General features: G+C 43.1%; 1 protein-coding gene across 3 annotated transcripts in view; it reads right to left on the bottom strand.

The window, feature by feature from the left end:
- Window positions 1-2,780: 2,780 nt before the first annotated feature.
- Window positions 2,781-19,049, bottom strand: part of NCAPG2 (non-SMC condensin II complex subunit G2) — a 63,332-nt gene continuing 47,063 nt past the window's right edge. For all 3 annotated transcript variants that reach the window (XM_045792209.2, XM_087860647.1, XM_087860648.1), the window contains 6 exons: window positions 16,141-16,328; window positions 14,788-14,928; window positions 11,871-11,974; window positions 10,936-11,036; window positions 9,709-9,808; window positions 2,781-3,182 (listed from right to left, as the gene is read on the bottom strand). In XM_045792209.2, the coding sequence (XP_045648165.1) occupies window positions 3,131-3,182; window positions 9,709-9,808; window positions 10,936-11,036; window positions 11,871-11,974; window positions 14,788-14,928; window positions 16,141-16,328 (686 nt within the window). In that variant the 3' untranslated portion in view covers window positions 2,781-3,130. The remainder of the gene's footprint in view (window positions 3,183-9,708; window positions 9,809-10,935; window positions 11,037-11,870; window positions 11,975-14,787; window positions 14,929-16,140; window positions 16,329-19,049) is intronic.

Here is a 19,049-nt window from a genome sequence, read left to right as displayed (position 1 = left end):
CTCCTGGACACTTTTTTAGACGTAGGCTCCTTGTCCAGCCTGGAGCCCAACATGAGGCTTGAACTCACGATCCTGAGATCAAGACCTGAGCTGAGATCAAGAGTCAGACGCTTAACCAACTGAGTCACCCAGGTGTCCCACTCCTGGACACTTCTACAGGAGTGCTCGGCCCACCCCTCACAACCACTTTTGCTCTTGGAACACAGAGAATGAGGCCTTCACCCCGCTCTGACACTTGGTGTGACCCTCTGTCCCAGGTCAGTACCATGTGCACTGTCACCAGTTTTTTTCCAAGGACAAAGGCACGAGAGTGAGCCCTCAGTGGTCCTAAGGGTGGCATCACTATATTTTATGTTGAATATTTTCAAAATAAGCAAAGTGGTACAGCCGCTTCTTCCTAGTTTTCTCGTTATTCAATTCTGAGAGTTACCTTGAGAAATAGTTCTCACCTTAGAAATGGTTTATGGTTTAAATGTTTTGTTTTAGGACAGTTTTTAAAGAACAGTCACCTTTCCTCATAGATCTGCAGTTAGCAAAGGGCTGACTAGCCTGCCAGAGACAGTCCCACAACAAGGGACCATAACACGGGCCACTGGGTTGTGGCAGCACGGCACAGCCTCACCAAGTGGGAGTGGAGCCCCCTTCCCTGCCCTGGGGCTGGTTTTCACGCCACCAGGCTAGCCCTGGGTGTCTGATGAGTGAGGTGGGGACACCAACCAATGTGGTCACGTCTGTTGTTTGCTGCCTCATCCCTGGAGCGTGCTTTGCTCTTGAATAGGGCTTTTTGTTGGAGGTTAACACATGGCATGAAGACTTCCGTCCCCTCTTGCTACCTGGCCACTCCTGCCCATGCCCTGGGGGCCTGTCCCCAGGGTAAACATCTGGCTTTGGTGAGCGGTGTGTCCTTCCGTGGGTTTTCTGTCCTTCTGTGGTGCCCACACTAGCACACGCACATCTCTGAGCCTCCTTCCACGGTCTGCACAGTGGTCTGGCATCTTCACTTTGTGTGGCCATCGTGTCTTCCGTGCTTCCAGGAGCTGGCCTAGTGGTGTTCACAGGTGTAGAGATCTGTGTCTGCGTGCCTCCAAGTTGATAACAACATCCTTTGCCAAAGATGTCTATGCTTTCTTTTCCTCACATCTGATTCTGTTTACGTTTTTGTTAAATCATTAATACAAAAGAATATAACGTGTAAGGTTATGAATAGTAAAATGAGCACGCAAATACCTATTCCCCAGTTTATTTCCATAGTTACCGCTGAAGAATCTTAAATGCTCTCTCACCTTTCCCTCCCATACTCAGTGTTCTGAATTCTTATCTTTTCCTTACGTATCGATATACTATCAATACATGTTAATATAATATGAATATATAATTATAATTGATTATTATAATTAACATAATTATAATATATTGTATTATTATATTGTAATATTAATATAATAGTATATTGATACATGAGCATAAGCAATATGCCCTCTGAAGGGGGTCAGAGCTATTTCCACCTGCTGTTGCAAACACTGCTATTGCAAACACGGGTGTTATGAGTGTCCTCATGCATTCACAGGAATTTCTCTAGGGCATATACCTAGAGAAGGATTTTATGAACTATTTTGGCCCGATAGAAATTGAATTATGTTTTTTCACAAATTGGATTGTTTCTCCCATCAAGACTGACACAAGATAAAAGAGAAAACCTGACTGCTCTGAAAACTCATATATAAATTTAAAAAACTAATTAACCTCTTCCCACACAGAAAACACCAAGCTCAGATAGACTGAGTGTTATAACAAATCCAAGGAACTATTTCTAATCTTACACAAACTCTTCCAGGGATATAGAAAGATGGAGCATTCCTCATTTCTTTTTTTTTTTTTTTTAAGATTTTGTTTTTACGTAATCTCTACCCCCAACAAGGGGCTCAAACTCATGACCCCAAGATCAAGAGTGGCGTACTCCACCGTGACTGAGCCAGCCAACGAGGGGCTCGATCCCAGGACTCTGGGATCACGACCTGAGCCGAAGGCAGACGCTTAACGACTGAGCCACCCAGGCACCCCTCTCAGTTCATTTCTTAATACTAAAACAAACACCAGCAAGGACAAAAAAGGAAGAAAAAATTACATTTGCCAATAGAATACATCTTAGCAAAGATGTCTAAAAAGTCCTATGTTCAAAATTAACTAAAATAAGAAACCCCCACCTCCCATTTCTCAGATAGCTCAGAAAAACCTTACCGTAAATGCTCGTAACTGTGGTAAGCAGTCCATTTCTGTACCTTCTTAGAAAAACACGGTGAAATTGGTGTTTCTTTACTGTTTTGCTGGGGGCAGAGGATAGAATGAGCATGTCCCATCTGTCACAGGCGGCCACTCCGCCACGACACAGGGCCTGTGGCTAAGGGGTACATAGACCTGGTAACCTAGAGCAGACAAGCTGGGGTCTTGGACGATGCAGCAAGAAAGCCCGAGGCTGGTCCTCCACTGGCACATGTCAGCTCTCCAAAAGAAAAGATAAAATAACAGTGATTCACCTTCAGGCTGAAGGACTCAGCTCTTGGTCACTTGTGCTCAGAGCCATCGGGCCCGTCTTGACATCCAGTAAAGCAGCATCAAGAGCACAGGAGGAGGCCGCTCCAGGACCCCACATGGGCTCCTCTCCCTGCACCTGCCATGGCCACTCCCTCTACGTTAGCACCTTCTACTCTTGGCAGAATTCAACCCTTGTCTCTAAAAGGGAAGAGTCATACTAATATTTTTAAATAAAGTACACAAACAGATGTCGTCATTGCTTTTATTACTCATAGTTTAAGCAACATTTTATACATATATATAAAAAATCATTTTTAAAACAACCACGTTTGCTAGAAAAGTCTTTTTTTCCCCTTTGCACCACAGGTTTCTGCACTGCTCCACTGATACCTAGAGTCCTTTATATTAAATATATTATTTATACAGGCACCAGGCAAAAGCTTAAGAACCTTTGAGTTTCCTACTTATAACTCCCTAAATAAACCCCACCCCTATGATATGGGTTATTAACATTAAAAACACTAGGAAAATACATATTCATTTCACTTTCGCTAAGTCCTTTTTCTCCATTTTCACATGACCAAAGATGTTGGCTTGGTTATGAATTCAGAAGTGCTCCCAGAGTTCTTGATGATGATTCATAGAGAAACCTGAAGCATAAAGAAAGATGATTAACAACAGAAATCAGCGACTAAAATACCCAAATGTACATTTTCACAAAATAAACCTAGAAATATTTTACAACTGAATACACACTCAGAGAAAGCTGAAATAATCAGTAACTTTCACTAATTAGTTCTCCGAGGTAAGATGGAGTGAGAATCCCCATCACTGGGAAACTGCACTTGGACAGAGCTGTCATCACTGCCTCCGCGGCCAACAGCAGTTCACGGAGTCCCCAAAGCACTCCTCACGCGAACAAAACACCAGGCCAGGTTTTCTATACGTGAACTCTTATTTACTCAGAAGTACTCTCATTTGTGAGGATCTAAACCAGGACTCAGATATAGGGCAGATTCACAAACATGAGAAGTACATTTCACAATCATGGGCTTTATTTCTCTCCACAAAAACACAAGATAAGTGAAAGCAATTTACCCCAAGACTCACTATTACAACGACACTTACTTTTAGACTCACCTCACTTCCCCTGGTCCTCCTCTACACAGCTGTTCCAGGAGAGGCTTGCTCCTCCCTGCCCCGCAGAGCCAGGTTTGGGCTGAGCCCATTCACGACACTCCCCCAAGCCTTGCAAGGAATCTACTTTATGCCAGGAGCCCTCACACGGCAGTCCTCACACGTGCATTTACAAGTGTGTGCTCCCTTCCTCCTCCACCACCTGATAACCAGGAGGGTCCCCAGCACTCAGAGGGGATGCAGGCCCTAAACACAAACACCAGTCTCCATCCCTAGTGACGTCTCAGCTGACTCACTGTTCAGCGAGTGTCTGCCTGGGTCCTGCTCTTCGTGGAGACTAACCCACCACGTGGTCTACAACAGCTCTGTCTCCTATCAGTACAAACAGGGATGTAACCAAATTCTCTACTAGCCTCATTAAAAGAGATCAAAAGAATAAGGTGAAGTTCATCTTAATACATTTTATTTTACTCAATATACTCAAAACATATCAGCCTGTAATCAACATAAAAATAACACTGGCATACTTTACAATGTTTTTTTTCACACTATCTTCAGAACCCAGCGTGCACTTAACACTTAGGTGCATCTCAGGTCAGACTCGCCACGTTTCACGTGTTCAATTTCCACATGCGACAAAGTGGCCACTGCAGGGGCAGCACAAATCTAGAAAGATTTTGAGATTTTTCTCTTTACCCCTGGAATTCCATAATTTTATCCACAGACTTACTCAGGCATGATTTCTTTTCCATTAGTCCCATCCAGGTTTAATGAAATGTGGCGGAAAAAAAAAGAATCTTCAAAATTCCACATTTCTTCATCTCTCTGAAGTTTTCTATTATTTGTTAGATGACTGCTTTTCTTGGGTCTATTTCTCATCTGTCTTTACCCTGTGACTCCTCTTCATCAGTAAGTCTGTGTTCTGAGGTACTCCTCCAACGTGATCTCATTCAGACTGTCTGGAATCTGAGTCTCAACAGTGACAACCTCTGAAGGGCATCAGGGACGTTTTAAATTTAGGGTTTTTCGTTCTACATCATCCTTTTGGGGTATAATTGATTTTTTTCTTTCTTTTTCTTTTTTTTTTTAAAAGATTTTATTTATTTATTTGACAGAGAGAGACAGCCAGCGAGAGAAGGAACACAAGCAGGGGGAGTGGGAGAGGAAGAAGCAGGCTCCCAGCGGAGGAGCCTGATGTGGGGCTCGATCCCAGAACGCTGGGATCACGCCCTGAGCTGAAGGCAGACGCTTAACAACTGAGCCACCCAGGTGCCCCTAATTGATTTTTTCTTTGAAGACTCATATTATTAATTGTCTGACTGGCCCACCACCGTTACTTAGCAATGGCTGTTCTGAATGTTTCTAATTGCTGGGCTACCCTACATGCATGGCTGTTTTGTCTGTGCCCGAAAGCCACCTCAGGTACAGGTGGGATGGTGAATGGTGAGAGGCACCAGCCTGTGGAGGCCACCATCTCAGCAGCCAGCTGGAAGGGACAGTGGCAAGCCTTAGCCAAATTACCTCCCTGGGCCAGGGTTCTCATGTGTGTCAAGACGTTTGAACCAAGTAATGTGCTCGCCCACCTGAGCTCTCAAAGCCTTTAAACCTATGTCAGAAGCTGAGTCTTCACCCCATCCACCATCAGGCCCTACTGCCCCGGGAGGCTGTGTTCACGTGCTGAAGAACGTGCAATACAACCACAGCCACAGGATGGGCAGACAAAATCAACTTTCTGGGAAAAACAGTAAGATAAACAATGTCTGTTTTTATTTACATCCAGTTTTAATTTATCTACACCAAGGTCCACTGGGCATTAATGATGATAGAAGCATGCTTCTAAATGAGTGATAAAAAGCATGCAGTCCCAAAATCATTTTAAAAAGACTACTAAAATTTCATGTAGCAGAATAAAATGGTATTATTCATCAATACTTGATAACCAAAAAAAGGTGATTCTGTCAGGGAGAACTCCTTTCCTTCAAGGTCTAATAACAAGGTTTAATGTTGGGGGTTGCATAGGACACTACCAAAGTTGCCTACACATAGGCATAATTAATATTGGCAAGTAATTTGTGATTACAATCCATTTGCTCAGTGGGAAAAATCCATGATATAACCTGAACCATAAGAAATATTTATACTTCTAAAATTTCTAATTATAAATTTATTGCTATTTTCATACTATTTATGAAAGTAATAAATATACTTGGCATTTAAATGCACCAGCACGCTGGAAAATGTATGCCATTCCTCCTGAGAAAATACGTCCAATTTACAGTATGCTATATTAGGTGAGACAATTAAAGTGCAATGAGAAGCATTTTTTTATTTAACACCCAACAGACCAGTTAACAAAATACTGACACTGCTAGAGAGAAAAGTAGTGTATTCCTTAAAAAACATTTGCTTCTGGGGCGCCTGGGTGGCTCAGTCGTTAAGCGTCTGCCTTCGGCTCAGGGTGTGATCCTGGCGTTATGGGATCGAGCCCCGCATCAGGCTCCTCTGCTGGGAGCCTGCTTCTTCCTCGCCCACTCCCCCGCTTGTGTTCCCTCTCTCTCTGGCTGTCTCTCTCTCTCTCAAATAAACAACAACAACAACAAAAATCTTAAAAAAAAAACAAAGAACAAAAAACATTTGCTTCTGAATTAATGCCCCATTGCCTAAAATATTAACTGGACCAAAGGGTTCCCAGAGTCTTAAAGATGGTAACTTGCCTTAATGCCTCTACCCCAACATCAAATCAGTAATATTTTCAAATTTAGTCTTAAATCTTGTCTATTTTCCATTAGATTGATTTTGTTTTAGACACTGGTTTTCTACAGTGTGTTTCTTGCATATTTACAGAGCCCAAGTTTCATGGTCCAGTCCTATTTTCTTTCCCTTTTTTTTTAAAGATTTTATTTATTTGTCAGACAGACAGAGGGAGAGAGAACAAGCAGGGAGAACGGCAGGCAGAGGGAGAGGGAGAAGCAGTCTCCCTGCTGAGCAGGGAGCCCAATGTAGGCTTCAATCCCAGGACCCTGGGATCATGACCTGAGCTGAAGGCAGACACTTCACCGGCTGAGCCACCCAGGCACCCAAGTCCTATTTTCTTAAGATGTTTCCTCCTTAAAGGGAAGAACTCTTTTTGCCATCTGTGTATCAGCTATTAATACCAGCACAGAGCCCAACATGGGGCTCGATCTCACGACTCTGAGATAGTGACCTGAGCTGAAACCAAGAGTAGGATGCTTAACTGACCTCGCCACCCAGGGGCCCCCAGTTTTGAACTTCTGAGGCCTTTTTTTTCTCTCAATATAACTAACGTGATTCCAGTACTCACCTTAAAACTCGGTGCAAGTGGGAATAAAAGAAATTTCTAAGATGGAGCAAATGTCCCTGTTCCCTTACATCTTCACAACAGTACATACATAATACATACATAGTACATACATACCACTCTACACTCAAAAAACTTATCCTTGCAAAGGTTATTTCTAAGAACAAAGAAATCTTGTAAGACGCTTGGACTTCTGGGGCACCTGGGTGGCTCTGTCCGACTCCTGACTGCAGCTCAGGTCATGATCTCAGGGTCATGGGATCAAGCCCCACTTGGGCTCCTGGCTGGGCATGAAGTCTGCTCAAGATTCTCCCTGTCCTCTGCCCCTCCCCCAGCTCACACTCCCTAAATGAACAAATAAATAAAATCTTTTTAAAAAATGCTTGGACTTCTGAGGTTGCTATATCCTATGAAAATAACTTACCATTTATATAGGTTGTAATTCTGATGTGCCTGGTAAAAATATTTACACTGCCATGTGTTTTCTGAAATACAAACACTCCTCATTTCCTCCAACTCAGAAGATCATTTCCCTCTTCCCTGTAAGTGTCTAGAAATAAACAAGCTCATAAAACCTAAGAGACTTTTGGGTTTCTCCTTCAAATATACAGTTGCAAACCAACTTTATTAAAACCGCCTGGTAAATATTAAATACTTTTTAGGATGAAGTATATAATTGAACCCATTCCCTTTGCTCTCAACCAAGGTCATGCAAACCCCTACCTACTCTAGTGCTCGAGTCAATGCCCTGGTCTGTGGGGGCTTTCTCTTCCCCATTCTGGCCACTGTAGAGACCACAGGCTTTGTGGTGCCAGGTTCCCACAAGGCCCAGCCTTCTCCAGGAGACCCTGACAGTAAAAGCGGCACCTCAGGCCGCTGCCCCTATCGGGCCCCCCCGGGCAGCTGTCCAGCCAGCAGCTACCTCACTGGAACAGCACACGGAAGCTCACAGCATTGGCAGAGGGCTCCAGCTTTGCTTCCAGCAGCTCGCCGGCATCTCCCCTGTCCCATGGAGACTGGATGCCCAGTGAGTCCCATCAGAAGGCCACAGGACTTTTCCATCTATGGGACAGTCTCAGCTCTGGGGTGTACATTCTCCCTAGGAGCAGAGTTGCTCCTCGCATCTGCCTTTCCTCTCTACTTTGGAGTTCGTTTTAACCCTCACTAGCCGATAATCCGTTTACACCAACACCCTGATAAGAATTATTGACATTGAGATTTTCCTGTCCTCGTCATTGTGTGGTTTCTGTCTTCTGACTGGAATGCCACAAACACTCAGGAAACACTTGCTAAAGGAGGCTGGTACAGTTGTCTTAATACCAGACAAAATAGACTTTCTAAGTAAAGCATTAATAGAAATAAAGAGAGACCCTTCCTAAAAATAAAATGGTCAATTCATCAAGAAGATATAGGAGTTCTAAATTCATATGCACCTAATATCAGGATCAGAAAAAATGAAGCAAAACCCCTCTTATCAGAAATGCACAGATCCAGTAGGCAGAAAATCATTAAGAACACAGTTGAACTCAACAGCACCATCAATCGACTGCACATAATAACAATAGTGTATAAAATATTTACCATGACCAACTGGGATTTATTCCAGGTGTGCAAGTCTGGTTCAACATTCAAAAACCACTTAGTGTAATCCATCACACCAACAGACTCAAGAAGAAACAGCATATGATCACATCAGTAGATGCAGAAAAAGCATCTGACTAAATCCAACACCCACTCATGATAAAAAGTCTCTGTAAACTAGGAATGGAAGGGAACTTCCTCAACGTGATGAGGGACATCCACAAGATATCGGCAGCTCATGTCTACTTAACAGTGAGAAACCAGAAGTTTCCCCACTAAGATCAGGAACAAGGCAAGGGTGCCCCCTCTCATCAAACCGCACTGCAAGTCCCAGCTAATGCAGTGAGCAAAGGAAAGGAAAGGTACACAGGGAAGAAAGAGATAAAACAGTCTCTATTCATGAAGGAGCAATTTAGGGTTTTTGAAGCCTTTCTGCAAAGGAGAAAGTAGCTAAGAAAAGTGGCTTCTTTCCTAGGCGTACATAAAACTATTACCTAGTTCAGAGCTCTGTAACATTTAACCTTATGAAGTTCACAAAACAGCAAGAAAAACACTGCTTTTGAGGTTGATCTGAAAATCAAACACAGATAATAACAGAGTCTACAGGAAGTTGCACAGCATGTCAGACGCCAAACCTAACAACAAAGGCAGTCGGCCGGGGGAGCCCAGTGAACACCTTCCTCAGAGCAGTCCCCGTGGCAGCAACGAACCACCCAGGAAGCAAGAAACGACCAATATTTCCTCAAAAGTCTGGAGGAAACTTTCTCATCCTCATTGTGGATGCCTGGGGACTGGGCAATTATGTCTTAGAAATTTGAAGCCTATGGTTTCAAAAACATAGCAAACCACCCAAAATAATCTGTCTAGTTTTAAAAGCATATAAAATAAGTTTGTATGCCTTTACTTTTCTGGAGTTGAATTTACCAGATGACAATTTTGTTTTTGTTTTTGAAAACAAATTAGGGAGTAAATTAAACATATGCTCAAGGGGTTTTCCAACAGAGATGTTTCTGTGCTTACAAGCCTGTTTTCTCACTGCCTGGCTGTAAGTAGCAGCAATGAGAACAGGCTCTAAGATGTACCCACGGAGAACCCACAGCTCTCAGAAAAGTCCATCTGGAGCACATCTAGCGCTTTACCTCTCCGTGCTGTCCTCATCCAGAGTGATTTCCATGAATGTCTTTAGTTTTCTGTGAACAGTGGCTGCAACATCCTTCACTTTTGAACTCCTCTGCTTACCTAGGGGAAAGTTCCAGTAAAGACAGAGAAAAGATTTTAACATGCCACTGCAGTGTTAGAGCAAGCATACTCTGCGATCAATGTGGGCACAAGTTCAATAAGACGGAGCCTCCCCACCCTTCGAGTTAATCTAGCCATTGACCTGTGCAAAGGTAATCGTCCCCTGACAGGGATGTGAGAAGATCAAGCAGACATTTTTGGAAGCACCTCATTAGCTCTGAGGGACAGCTCCAGTGGGTATGACCCGTTATGTCTGTGCTATCAGAGACCCGATCCTGACCTATACCTCCATCACACATAACAACCACAATGCCTCAGTGTCATCATCGTGTGGCACAAATTTAAGTACCTGTTAAGTACTAGGTGCCCATTAGCACCCTACCTCCCACCCTCACTCCTTCACGTGGGGAATGTCCCCTCATTCTCCAGACCACAACTCAGGTGACAGTCCCTTAGAGAAGTCTTTTCTGATGTCCAGCGTGGGTAACAATAGTCACAAATTATTATCCTAAACCCGTAGATGCGCCATGCATTAGGGCTTATGGGGAGAGCTTGTTTCAATAGGAGCACTCTTTCTCTATAATACATCTTAGAAAATGATTTCAACATTAGTAAACCTGAGTAAAAAATAGAAAGGTTAACAGTAGTATGCAGGGACATTACTGCATTTTATACTGAGGTGAGCCTTTTATAGGTATCTTCATTTTTCCGGTACTACTTCAACTGGCTGGGATAGTCAGAACACACAAGTATGAGGCTTAAGTAGAAAAGAAGATACATTAAGTATTAACATCAAAAACACACCATCATTAGCAAAAATAAATTTAGATTTTTAAGCACAGGTAACACATGACAAATCAATAGAAATTCAATTCTGAAGCACAGAGAGGGACACGTAATAGATCTAGTGGGGGAAGGTGAAAAGTGGACAGGACTGGTTTCCAGGCTAGTGCAGGGTCAGCTGGGCAGAGGGAGCCCAGCAGACGGCGTGTGCTGCAAGAGCTGGGGGAGCCTGAGTGGCAGGGGACATGGAAACATGGAACTGAGTTCCCAAACATCCCGTAACACTTCTGTATGAGATCACATCCAGCAATATCCCAGACAGTAGGAGAGAAAGTTTAACCAACCTTTATTCATAACCAAAATAATGTGCATAACAGCTGTGAGACACACAATGCCTTCAATATCATCAGAAGTAACACACGCCTTTAATTCATCTAAAAATGACCTGCAAGAAAAAGTTAATAAACATCTGGAATTATTCTACAGTATATATCCTAATACTTTATAGAAAGACTAAGCTAACCATGATTCCTCAACCACCATGAATTCTGGCTTTCAGGTAGTGGAACCTGATTAAACTGCTCTCATACTTTCCACTATAAGCATGCCAAATCGCAGCACAGGCAAGATATTAGCATCAGATGTTGCTAGAAAGAGAAGAGGGACGTTCTGGTAATTGAGAAAAACTACTGTGTATACCCACAATGCACACACAAAAAATTCAGTATCACTGAAAAATAACTCATGGCTGCTAAATATGATGCTTTAACGTTTTCATTGACTCTATGTACTGCTGCCATCCCTCCGGTATCCGACGACGCGAACGCTTTGCTGCGCACTCCACCAGTCCTGTGCGTGCCACAATAAACCCCGGGCTTCAGCCGAGTGACACAGGGACAGCAGCGTGCCCCAAGAGACCACCTGGCATTGAACCCAGGCAGGTGCTCAGAGCATACTTAATAGGAAGTATTTTACTACACAGTGACATTTTAAATGTTTCCCTCTAGCTGAATTTTAGTTATGATAAGCACAACTGGGGACTTTTCGGATGGATGTATTTGAAAGAAAGTTACAGTTTCTCTTTGTGGAAGTATAATACAAAATTTTAAAATAATGCAAATATTTTTAATTGCTGACGAGAGAAAACTCTACGAAACATTTTTCTCATGAAAAAAAAAGCACCTTTGAGAAATTTTGAGAGCTGAAGGAATACAGCAAAATTTACTGAGAGCTTCCAGTCACAAGGAGAATCTCAAGACAGTAAAGAGAACACGGTTACCTGATCACATCCAGAGACTTCATTATTATTCCTATTAAACACCTTGAAAATGGTGGGAGGTCTGAAAGAACCTCGGGGGTGGTGAGCTCTTCTACATTAGAAACCTAAAAAGAAGTTCCAAATCAGTAATTTCTAAATTGAGACTGAGATAGGGCTAATAACTCATTTTATACTGCTATGGGTTTTCAACCAGAAACTCAAAAGAATAGGTTTTATTAACTGCTGAAATGTCTACAATAATTACAATTAATCTATTATTGTAAAAGTGAAAAGATACACACACTCAACAAATCTTTTGTCAGACACCCTTTAATGCGGTAGCACTTTCTGTAAATAATGGGTTTTTATGCAAGGCTAACTGGCTATTCTTAACACCCAGGAACAGGTTTTCTCAGTCTCAGCATGACCGACGTCCTGGACCGAACAATTCCTTGCTGTACCACTGGGTGCTGAGCAGCGTCCTTGACCTCCACCCAGCAGATCCCAGAGATGCCCCCTCCCCAGCACTGCCAGTGTCCTCTGGAGAACATTGGTCTGGACCCATGTCAGGGGCTCCACCTGGATCTATGCCCCTCATCACCAACCTTACAAGTTTAGAGTCATCCATTAGTGGCAAATGAACGCCACATGCAAATGGCTCCTTGGAAAATCTAAATCCAGGACCCTGCTCTGGAAGGGGTGGGGGCCGGGGGGGGGGTATGTCTTTGTTTCCTGATCCCACCCCCCATCTCCTCCCCACTCCGTCCCACCTTCATACATCCCACACTGTCTCTCGCCTACTTCTCAGCCATCAGGGGACTCAACTCAGGTGTAACTGTACAGTACTTCTAAACAGCTTTCCCATATGCCCTCTGGAGGGTTCACAACACTAATTTGGATATTGAAGTTCAATCATCATTATGTTTGAAATAGCTCTGCTTCTCATTAAAATGCTTTACACCTTAAATGTTATGATGCATTTCTGATATAGACAAATGATTATTGACTGGTCAAAATAAAAATGTATCTTGGGGCGACTGGGTGGCTCAGTCAGTGAAGTGTCCCACTCTTGGTTTCGGCTCAGGTCATGATCTCGGGGTCGTAGACCCACGTCGGGCTCTGCACTCAGTGCGGAGTCTGCTTCAGATTCTCTCTCCCCCTCCCTCCTGCTCACACTCTCTCTCAAATGAATAAATAAAATCTTTTATAGCAGTCAGATACAGAACAACGGCACGGAGTAGGAGAATGCTACTCGGAAGAACGTTCTTACGACTCTCACGACGCACAGACACACCGTAGCTTCTCAGGGAGACTGATGAGTTAGATACGCGCACTAAAATCTCCAGAGAAACCACTACAGCAATTACACAAAGGACAGAATAAAGTCAACAGAGAAGATAAAATGGAACAGGACAAACACCTGATTCATCAAGAAACGGCAGGAAAAGAAGAAAAGTAAGCGGACTAATAGAAAACAAACATCAAAATGGTCAAATTAAATCCAAACATATCAATGATTTCATTAAAATCAAATGGGCTAAGCACCCCAAGTAAAAGGCAGAGATTATAAGACTAGACCCCCCCCAAAAAAGGCCTGCCCATGTGGTAATTATAAAAAAACACTTTGAACACATAGAAAAACACGTTGAAAGTAAAAGCCGTCTCTTGAACTATCAGACAGCCAATGCATCAAAAAGACACAGCAGTCCTGAGTGTGTATGCACCTGACCACAAACTCCTACATCCATGGGAACCAATGGAAAGAGACAAGGCCAGCAGTGTGCCGCACTTGCATTCATGGAACAAGCAGACAAATCAGTGAGGAGACAGAAGAGAGGTCGGCAAATATGTTCTATAAAGTAGTAAAATACACCAGCTTTGTGGGCAGAACAGTCTGTCAGGGCTACTCGGCCACAGAAAATACGTAAATGGTGGGTGTGGCTGTGCTTAAACACAAGTTCCCTTACAAAAACAGACGGTGAGTCAGGGTTGCCCCACAGGCCACTAGCTGATTTATGTACAGTGGTTAGCTATAAAGCTCAATGGAGTAAATAAATTCTAGCTCTTATTCCATGTGTAATCTCGTTACTAGTTTCCTAAACCAAGCTTTAAGCTTTAAGGAGGGCCTTAAATTCTATTAATGTTTTAGGAATTTACTTGGCTGTTCTTCATGGTCTTAAGGTACAGAATTTATATTACACAATGCCACTGACTGTCAGACTGCCTCTTTTCATACTAAGAAAATCTATCACACCTTTCTATCTCTTAAGTCACTACTCTGGAGTGCCTCTTCCCTCAATGCCTCAAGGATCTCACTGGAGAAACAAGTTTCTGTTTGGCCTGAATTACCATCCTGGTGATGTTGATCTTTACACAAGTAGGCTAATTGTTAAAACTATGCCACTGCTAGGAGAACAGCCAGTCCTATACCGAGTAAGAATGAATAAGTTATCCGTTTAACCTGGTATCAGAAGTTCAAATTTTCTACGCTTAGACATGAAAAAGAAACGTAAGGCCTATACTCCAGCAAGGCTGTCAGACGCGAACTACCCCGAACAGCACTGCCAGCGCCATCCTGCATCCCGCTCCCCACTGACCACGGCTGCTTTCGCCTTGTCAGGAGAGCGAGTCTTAAGAAATATATCAACTCACGTAGATATCTAAAATGCAGGAAGGAAAAAAAAAGTTCACGATGGAAGGACTTGCTGGGTCTTAATCAAAAGGGCAACATCCTTAACAAAATTCCCCAGTAGTCACATGACTTGAGTCACCAGCCAGCTATGAACTGTGGGGGGCCGTGGCTGGCCAAGCAGGACACCTACTAAACTCTGAGTTCTTAAAAAACACTTGGGAAAACATGACAATGTGCTACCAGTAGAGAAGAGCGTGTTGTACAGTCAAAAGCAGACATGGTGGTTTCCGGACGAACAGACCTCACCTTTCGTAGCTGGTGACTTATCTCCACCACAGATGCAGCAATCACAGTTGAGAGCACCCCCCGGTGGACGGGCGTGTCCACGTGCCAAGACTGAACAGTCATTATAAATTCATGAAGAGAACTCTGAACTGAATAAAGAAGCTACAAAAAAACACACGTCATTTTTTAGTGGTTAATATAAAAGGCACTTTACAGGAGAAGTATCCCTACTGTCCTCCCCAGGGTTTCAGGAATCCCGATCTTGTTTGCCCTTTACCGACGCCCAATCCTTCCCAAACCCCCAAGAAGAGAAGTCCCAATACTATAAATAAAGAAAAGATGAAGAAATACCACTGACAATAAAAGAAGACCAAGAAGCCATGTGTTTTGAAAGAAGTTGCACAGCCAATGGTAAAAGATTTGGTAAGAAAATAAAAGATTCTGGTACAAACTGAATTATCATACACTTGAACTGACTCATCAAAAACAGAAACATTTCAAATTAACTCAAAGATGAACTGACAAGCTAGGGCAAACATGGCCAACAACCTTCAATCACCTTCTATCACTAAGAACAGAAAAAAATTGAGTCTTCAATGTTTCATAAACATCCTCCCACTTAAGCATTTTTTAAAGCTTCATCTTAAAAAAAATAGCTAATTTGCATTTTTTAAACCACTGCTGAGGAAAAAAAGCATGGCCCCCTCTGATGACAGTATGATTTTAGAAGTAAAGCAAATGTGGCACATGGGTCAGTATTTCCCACATGAACTGGCCACTCAGAAATCCCACTTCACAGGAGCTTTTATCAACAAGGGAACCACGGCCCCTCTGGCTCTGTGACTCTCACTCCCAATGAGGGGGAAGTTAACATGTGGTGAGAGAGTAGCCTAGGATGGAAATTATTATCTCCCCTTGTCATCTGCAAATAATCAAAATCAGCATTCTCAAAAGTATATTTTAGTTGGAAAATTCTATGAAATAACAATTGGGCATTCACAAGCTGGTTGTAATCAATTATGTTTCCTGTCCTGCCAGGCAGAAGACTCTTGCTGCTGGCCTGTTGACCTGGGCTCAATAAAACCTGTTCCAAGACTAAGGGTCAAAGGTGGGTTCTTGGCCTTCTTGCCCCAGGTGCAGACAGCACCACCTCTCTGCCTGCGCCACGCTCTGAAGATGATCAGCAAGCACCACTTCAAGGACAGCACCTGTAATTATCCCCCATACAGAAGTGCCCCCACCCAACAGCCCAACGGCACAAGCGAGTGCTAGCTGAGCCTGTGTGTGAGGTGACGCATCCCCATGCACCCTTGTCTGCTGGGTGAGCACTGTCTGTCTAACGACTGACAGCCCATCCTGGAAACGCGTCAGTACCCGTAGGCCTTCTTCTGGTTGCTTCCTGAAGCTCCGTGCCATACATTCCAACAGTTTCTGAAATACTTTCTGGACCATATCAAACAGTGTTGCAACTTCTTCGTCTGAGTCTGGTTTCTGCATCAAGGAACTTCCAGTTATCTCTTTCAGAATGCCAAGAAGTAATGACACATAAAAGAAGCCCTTCACTAGAAAGAATATTAGAAAAATCAGTTATCTAACCATAAAATTTAGCTGAAATTGTTACATTTTTCACACATGTGTATTATGGTAACTGGAAAGAAATTACTACTGGCAAGCCAATACCAGATTGATCAGAATAATCTAAATTTTAACACAAATAAATTTAAAAATAAATAAATAAAAATTTAAAACTTGCTCCTTCTAAATATAACACCAACACCTTCAACAACAGTAGCAGTATATTTAACTTGATCACTAAGAACTGGGCTCACCACACATGTGGACAATGCGGCCCCTCGAACATGTGGATTAGAGAACATGTCTCATTTTCTCACATAATGGCAACTTTAACACCAGTTCTCCCGTCACAAGTCTGAGGATGACCCAAGAGCTTTCAAAAAATGATTTACAAATGTCCCAGGCCAACTCTGCTAAATTTCTAACATTTTGTAGTTTATCGTTGTCTTTCTCTTCTGAATCACTTCCTTTACTGTACTGCATTAATGGTAAAGTGTTGGGGCGCCTCAGTGGCTCAGATGGTTAAGCATCTGCCTTCAGCTCAGGTGATGATCTCCAGGTCCTGGGATTGAGGCCCGTGTTGGGCTCCTGGCTCAGAAGGGAGTCTGCTTCTCCCTCTGCCTCTCCCCCTGCTCATGCTCTGCGTATCTTTCTATCTCAAATGAATAAATAAAATCTTTTTAAAAAATAATAACTTGGCAAAGCATTTTCCATATGTGAGCCTAATCCTACAGTCCATCCTAGAGATCTTGAATTTTCATTTCAGTTTCTATCCTACCTTGATTTTAAGTTGAGTTATAAGAATAGAGCTGGCGGAGGGTGTGTGTGTGGTGCCTGGGTGGCTCAGCCGCTTAAGGATCCGACTTTTAATTTCCACTCAGGTCATGATCTCATTATTGTAAGATCAAGCCCCACACTGGGCTCCACACTGGGGGTGTGGAGACTACTTGGGATTCTCTCTCTGTGCCCCTCCCCCCTCCCCCCTCCCCCACCCCCACCGCTCACATGCTCTCTCCCTCAAATAAATAAATAAATCTTAAAACAAAACAAACAAACAAAAACAAACAAAACCCACAGCAAGGGGTCTTACCCTTCAGGAAGCTTCTCAAGCATCCTCACTGTTTCTTACTTCTCTCTGGACCCTAACGCTGCCTGACACTCACTGACCACCTTTTTGAGGTCTGTGTGCTGTGAGTGCCTCCCCATTTAGACAGCATGCTCTCCCTGGGCAGGAGCCATGCTGAATGATTCTTTCTTGTATACGTTTAAAAATATACACTACATAAACACACAAACAATATACTACATAAACACATATATAAACTATAAAAATGTATATATTTTTAAAACTTGTCATATGGGAAAACACAGAAATAATGTTCCCCATTAATAGACTATTATCTAGATGACACAGAGGTATGACCTCTTTGACCTTATAAAGGAATCATATGACCTTACACAGGAGATGGACCTGGGCATAGCATGCAAAGAACCTCAGTTTATAAAACAAATTAATAAGATACAGTAAGCTCTGCTTGAGACAGAGATAAGAAACTAACCGCAAACCCAAATTTACCTGCTAAAGTAAGTAAAATAACTGGTCATGTCCCAGTCGAGTTTACCCCTCAAAAGGGGTACCAGAATCAACAAAGTTTCTAAAATCACTGCAAAAATAATAGAACTTTCAACAAATGAATGTCTTTTATTTAAAAGGCAGAGGGGCACACACTCTCCACACAGGCAAGTCACTTCAGTAGAACAGGCAGTAAAGAATGCTAGGCTCTGAAATCGAAGTACGGACAGCTCAGAGGAGGCCCATGTGCTGAAGACGAAAGGCCCAGCAAACAAGAGCGCTGCCCTTTTTCATCCATCCTCAAGGTCACAGTGCATGGGGGAACCACACACTTAGCTGGTATCTTTAATTACTGACAAAACTCGAAAAAGCTAAAAACCTTAATTCAAAGCTATTTCATTGTATTCAAGCAGTATGTGCCTTATAACCAAATATAGATAGATGGTGGTTAAGTAAAATACAACACATTACTAAAGATAAGCCAGAATTCACAACTACACAGAACAGACGACCCTGACTTTGGAAGACCCTGCTTCTCTAGAGGGAATCGGTCCAAAGCAACTGTTGGGAGTGGCGTCAGTCTGCCAGGGACGGCATCTGCAAACAAGCAGCAGCTCACTACCCCAGCCCACGGCAGCAGCTACAGGGAAGCAGCGCAGCATGGGGTTCCAGGGACCCCGTCCTCCTCTGGCTCTGGCTCAGCTTGCCATGTTTTCCTCCCTGCAAGTCCCTCTGGCCCAGCTCCCCCAGGCTCAATGCCAGAGGCCCATCCACCTTTCAATTAAGACAAACCCCAAGGTTTACTGTACTTACTCTTTATTTGCTAGAAATGTAACCTCCCTTTTTAAATGGGCTGATTACTTTCTGGAGGATGACCACCTCCTAGTGCTCCGGCACACAGCACTGTCTTAACCACCTGCCCCAGACTGTCTTTTTCCACAGGCCCTGTTACCGTGTGGTCCCTGATTTTGCAGAACACATGGTGGTTTTTCAAAACGTACATACTGCATTATAGCTGAAACACCTGCACTTGTACGAGCTTAGATTTCTACATTTGGGTTGTGTGTAGGGACTTAGCTCTACTCAAGGACCCCTCCTCTAGAATATGGCCTTCAGCGTGGAGATGCCGTATTAT

This window comes from Ursus americanus, chromosome 3 (genome assembly GCF_024610735.1).
Source record: "Ursus americanus isolate L20-20 chromosome 3, mUrsAme1.1.p, whole genome shotgun sequence".
Taxonomy (NCBI): Eukaryota; Metazoa; Chordata; class Mammalia; order Carnivora; family Ursidae; genus Ursus; species Ursus americanus.
The sequence above is the reverse complement of the archived record's forward strand: the minus strand, read 5'-3'. Positions and strand labels throughout refer to the sequence as shown.